This window comes from Engraulis encrasicolus, chromosome 11 (assembly GCF_034702125.1).
Source record: "Engraulis encrasicolus isolate BLACKSEA-1 chromosome 11, IST_EnEncr_1.0, whole genome shotgun sequence".
Taxonomy (NCBI): Eukaryota; Metazoa; Chordata; class Actinopteri; order Clupeiformes; family Engraulidae; genus Engraulis; species Engraulis encrasicolus.
Genome location: NC_085867.1, coordinates 2,488,756 through 2,493,755, shown reverse-complemented (window position 1 = coordinate 2,493,755; position 5,000 = coordinate 2,488,756). Strand labels below are relative to the sequence as shown.

Sequence of the window (5,000 nt, the reverse complement as noted above, 5' to 3'; positions counted from 1 at the left end):
TTGTGTGTTTGTGTGATTTGATTTGAAGTTTGTCTTTTCTGTGCACCACGACAGCTCGTATCAGGAGTCGGTGAGCAAGGTGACGGCGGATGGCGTGGTGGGGCTGACGCGGGCCTTCCTGGCGGCGGGCGCCCAGTGCGTGTGCGTGTCCCTCTGGCCCGTGCCTGTAGCGGCCTCCAAGCTCTTCACGCACACCTTCTACTCCTCGCTGCTAGGGGGCGCCAGAGCCAGCAGCGCCCTGGTGGAGGCCATGAGGAGCGTGCAGAGCAGCAAGCAGTTCTCGCACCCCTCCAACTGGGCAGGTACTCACTCACTCACTTACTCACTCACTCTCTTCCTGACTCACTAACTCACTCACTCACTCACTCACTCACTCACTCACTCACTTCCTCACTCACTCACTCACTCACTGAGTGCGTTACAATATGCGACCTTGCCTCCTCCACTTGGGCTTGTTTCCTCCGTGGAGAAAACGATAAAGTTTCCCAGCTGTCAGCCTAGCCACAACAGCTTTTGAGGGACTGTTTTTCATTCACCATCCCAATTGCAAATGAGAAAAAGAGTTTACAATTGAGCTTTTGCAAGATATTGAAATATAATGCTGTTGTCAGTGATGTCATCATGGCATATTACTTCCTGGTACGAGGAAACAAGCACAAGTGGAGGAGGCAAGGCCGCATATTGGAACGCACCCACTCACTCACTCTCTTCCTCACTCACTCACTCACTCACTCACTCACTCACTCACTCACTCACTCACTCACTCACTCACTCACTCACTCACTTCTCCTTGCATCTCAATCACTCACGATGTGTTGCATGATATGAGAAAAATGGGTGTGATTCTAATATGTGGACTCCTGACGACAGAAGTGTATGTCAATATCTTGCAAAAGTGCAATTCTAATGTCATTTTCTCATTTGCAATCGGTATGTTGAATCGGTATGTTGAATAGTCCTCGAAAAGTTGTGGTGGCTAGGCTGACAGCGGGGAAACTTGTTTTCTCCACGGAGGTGGGGCGTCAGCGAAACGCAAAGGTCACAAGCAGGTCGAGGACGGATGTCCGCATATTGGAATCCATGAAAAACTGAAAGAAAAGTCTGCGACACCAAGCTCCTGTTGCTCTTTTTTTAATGTGACGTTTCGGGCAGCATGCCCTTCACATTATTGGAATCCACCCATAACGTGGCTTAGAAAGAACTGTACCTAGCACTAGGGCTGCACGATAATGGAAAAAATCATAATCACGATTATTTTCGTCAAAATCGTAATCACGATTATTAATCACGATTATTGATTTTTTGCAGATTTTTTTGAAAATTATAACAAAATGAAATATAACTAAGAATGAACTATATACGGGATGAGCAAAATAAAATGAATTGTAATAATTATGTAAAGGCAATAGCATGAAATTTGAAAGGTGGACAGATTTCTGGCCAGAAACACCAGCCTGTCAGTATGTTCTGGCTTCAAGGACGCTCTCAAAAGTAGGTCACTATTGCCACGATTAAATCACGATTAAAATTTCGACTTCCATTTCACTAATTTATCACAATTTCGATTATTTTCGATTAATTGTGCAGCCCTACGTAGCACACTTTCCTGCCTGGGGAACACTACTAGTCATTGAAAAGACTTTGCTACCATATTACAAATAATGACATTACACACACACACTATGATATTTATTTACTAACACATTGTGACTTGGTTATGGCCATTTTGGTGACAGCAAATGTATAACAGGGGTCATGCCTTTGCACATATCAGTCATATATCCTGGCCTGTGGTTTTTGGAACTGTGTGTGTGTGTGTGCTTGTGTTAGTGTGCGCATCTGTGTCTGTGTCTGTGTGTGCCTGTGATAACCAGGCAAGCAATCCGTCTCTGTGTATGTGTGTGTGCCTGTGTGTGAAGGCAGCCGTGGCCTAGTGGTTAGAGAGTTGGTCTTTCAATCTGAGGGTTGCAGGTTCGAATACCCCTTGACCTCTCCCTACATCTCCATCCATGGCCGAAGTGCCCTTGAGCAAGGCACCTAACCCCACATTGCTCCAGGGACTGTAACCAATCCCTGAAAAATAATAGTTGTAAGTCGCTTTGAACAAATGAAAGCGTCAGCTAAGTGAAATGTAATGTAATGTCTTTTTTAATGGGCCTCATATTTTCCCCCAGGCTTCATGTTGATTGGCAGTGATGTGAAGCTGAACAGCGCCTCGTCTCTGATTGGTCAAGCCCTAGCAGAGATCCTGCAATACCCAGACAAGGCCCGGGACGCCCTCAGAGTCTTACTGCACCTGGTGAGACGGGACTGTAGCTTGTGCTGTGTGTGTGTGTGTGTGTGTGTGTGTGTGTGTGTGTGTGTGTGTGTGTGTGTGTGTGTGTGTGTGTGTGTGTGTGTGTGTGTGTGTGTGTGCGTGTGTGTGTGTGTGTGGGAGGAGTGTGTGTGTGGGAAGGTTGTGTGTGTGTGGGTGGATGTGTGTATGTGTGTGTGCGCGCGTGAATGTGTATGAGTGAGAGAGAGAGAGAGAGAGAGAGATTGTATGGATTTATTTCTCCATTTTATGTGGGAAATTATGTCCTGTATGTAAATACGTACATGTAAAAGCACATTTATTTCATTTTTGTATTTAGTTGTTTATGTGTTTATTCAGTAACGTGCGGTCAGCTTTATGGCTGGTGAGGCAGTGACTTTTCCAATATCAGATTTTCAAATATATATCAATATTTGCCAAATAAGTTACCTATAAGTTTCATATGTCGCTTTCTGAACATAAGGTAGGCCTACATATTAAAACATACTGCATTTAGAGAAAATGCTATTAGATATCTCTCTCTCTCACTCTCTCTCTCACACACACACACACACACACACACACACACACACACACACACACACACACACACACACACACACACACACACACACACACACACAGGATTCAGTGGTCCAGACTCGGCATTGGCGCAGGGGGCGTAGGTAAACAACGGTGGGGCAGTGCCATTTAACAAGTTTGAGTCAAGTTCACCATATAACTGACGGCAGAGTCACGTTTAGTTCTACCTAGGCTACCTACTGCACAGGCTGCGCTACTAGGCCTGCTAGGCCTACTCCTCCTCCCTACACCAATATGTCTGTTAGAAAGGTGGACACCACATTCAGATCAGACGCGATATGTGTCCAGGATTATACTGTATTTTTATAGGCCGTCAAGATACAAGGCCATTCTCAGTGTTTTCTGGTCTTTGAAAGAGGGGACGCTGATAACCTCAAGCCACACGAGCATTTTGGACAAAAATGCTCTTATGGTGAATTTTGAGGTCTGCTTATCAGCGTTCCTTTCACTCCACCACTCGAAAATACAGATCCGATGCTTGCGTTGTAATAGGCTACCGCTTACACAGCAACAATTCACATTATGCATTCAACAACAGAATATCACCCCACCGGGATGATCCTTCTGGTAGCCTGTGAAATAGATAATGAAGCCAGATGTGGCCGTGATCATGGACAGCTACCACCTCCGGTAGAAAAGACTAGAGTAGACAGAAAATAGGCACGACATGGTGCGTCATTTGAGGACACTCCTCCTGAGAACCGTCAACTATCCCACTCATCCACATCATACCACTGCGGACCCAAACTCAACCTAAATAGGCTAAACAATAGACAATGACGCTGAAATATTCCACAGTCGTTCATCTCGAGGATGGACATTTCAAAGAATGTCAGACAAGCCGAACCTCAAAGCGTGTATTATACAGCGTTTGATTATTATCATTTTAAACTGCCTCGTTAGGATAGCAAGCAACGTTATCACTTGGGCATACTGGGACTGGCAAAGTGAACACACAGCCGCAAACCAAACCAAAATCCAGGAACCCACAACCCCTAGTTCGTTCTGTTGCCAAAATCACTCGTGATGAATTATTCTTTGAGACATGTAGCCATTGCTATGTCATTCAAAACATTCTCACTAGTTGCAGGTTAAGATTACGCCTGAAATGCATATGTGAAACATAGCTACTGTAAAACCAATGCAACCGAACTATTTTCCAAACAACTCTTCCTTCATCTTGACAAAATCAAATAAAACTTAGACCCAAGTCAACGCCACGGCGGGCAAATGTAATAATCAAATTTCCTTACCTTGAAATGCTGTCTTGATTACAGGGCTTCTCGCAATAATATTCTCACGGTTTGACATATCCAACCCAGCTAGCAAACTGCTAACGTTGTTTTGCTTGTTGCCCCATTCCACATAGCCAGTCTTTTCGGTTGTACCACTCACTGTGAAATAATCAAATAATATTCTGTCCAATCTCCTGAATCAATTTCCTCAGCTCTGGTGTCGGTCGTCCATTCTTTATCACGTCTTGTTTCCCTTGGAAATCCAACTTTGAGAATGATCTTAGTTTCGTTATGAAATCCACTTCCATGGTAGCAGTCAACGTGAACAAGCTAGCCAACACTTGGCGCTATGACGTCACTGACAAAGCTAGACTCAACGGCAGAATGAGGGTGAGGCCAATGTGTTGCTCGCCGCACTACTCTATTTTTCAATGGGGTTATGCCAAAGCACTCAGAGTAAAGAAATGATAATCACACGTAGAAAATAGTGAAAACAAATATCAGGAAAATGAGGGCACACCATACATATTTCTATTAAGTGTATAAAAACGTTTAATACAATATTACGAATTGCATACACAGAACGAGCAAAATGGCGCATGCGCTGAAGCTTGTTACTGAGGGATTGCGCAATCTGCGGTGAGGCCAACTCGGGAGTTGCCCCAAATTCAGTGTATTCGGAGCAGGAGGTGGGAAAATAGTGCGGTTTTGGCCACAAAAATGATTGAAAATGATTGAAACTGTTTAAATACTGCACAAATGGTAGTTATGGTAAATATGCTCGAAAACAGTAGTTATTATTGTTACTATTATTCACATTTACTGCATCTCATCATTCTCATGAAGTCTAGAAGAGACAGGTGAGGCAC

At 44.1% G+C, this 5,000-nt stretch overlaps 1 protein-coding gene across 1 annotated transcript in view; it reads left to right on the top strand.

Annotated features, from left to right (window-relative positions):
* The window catches only part of ttc28 (tetratricopeptide repeat domain 28), a 127,202-nt gene that overhangs the window by 111,210 nt on the left and 10,992 nt on the right, over positions 1-5,000 (top strand). Inside the window, exons 21-22 of the mRNA XM_063209797.1 lie at positions 55-302; positions 2,175-2,299. Coding sequence (XP_063065867.1) covers positions 55-302; positions 2,175-2,299 — 373 coding nt within the window. The remainder of the gene's footprint in view (positions 1-54; positions 303-2,174; positions 2,300-5,000) is intronic.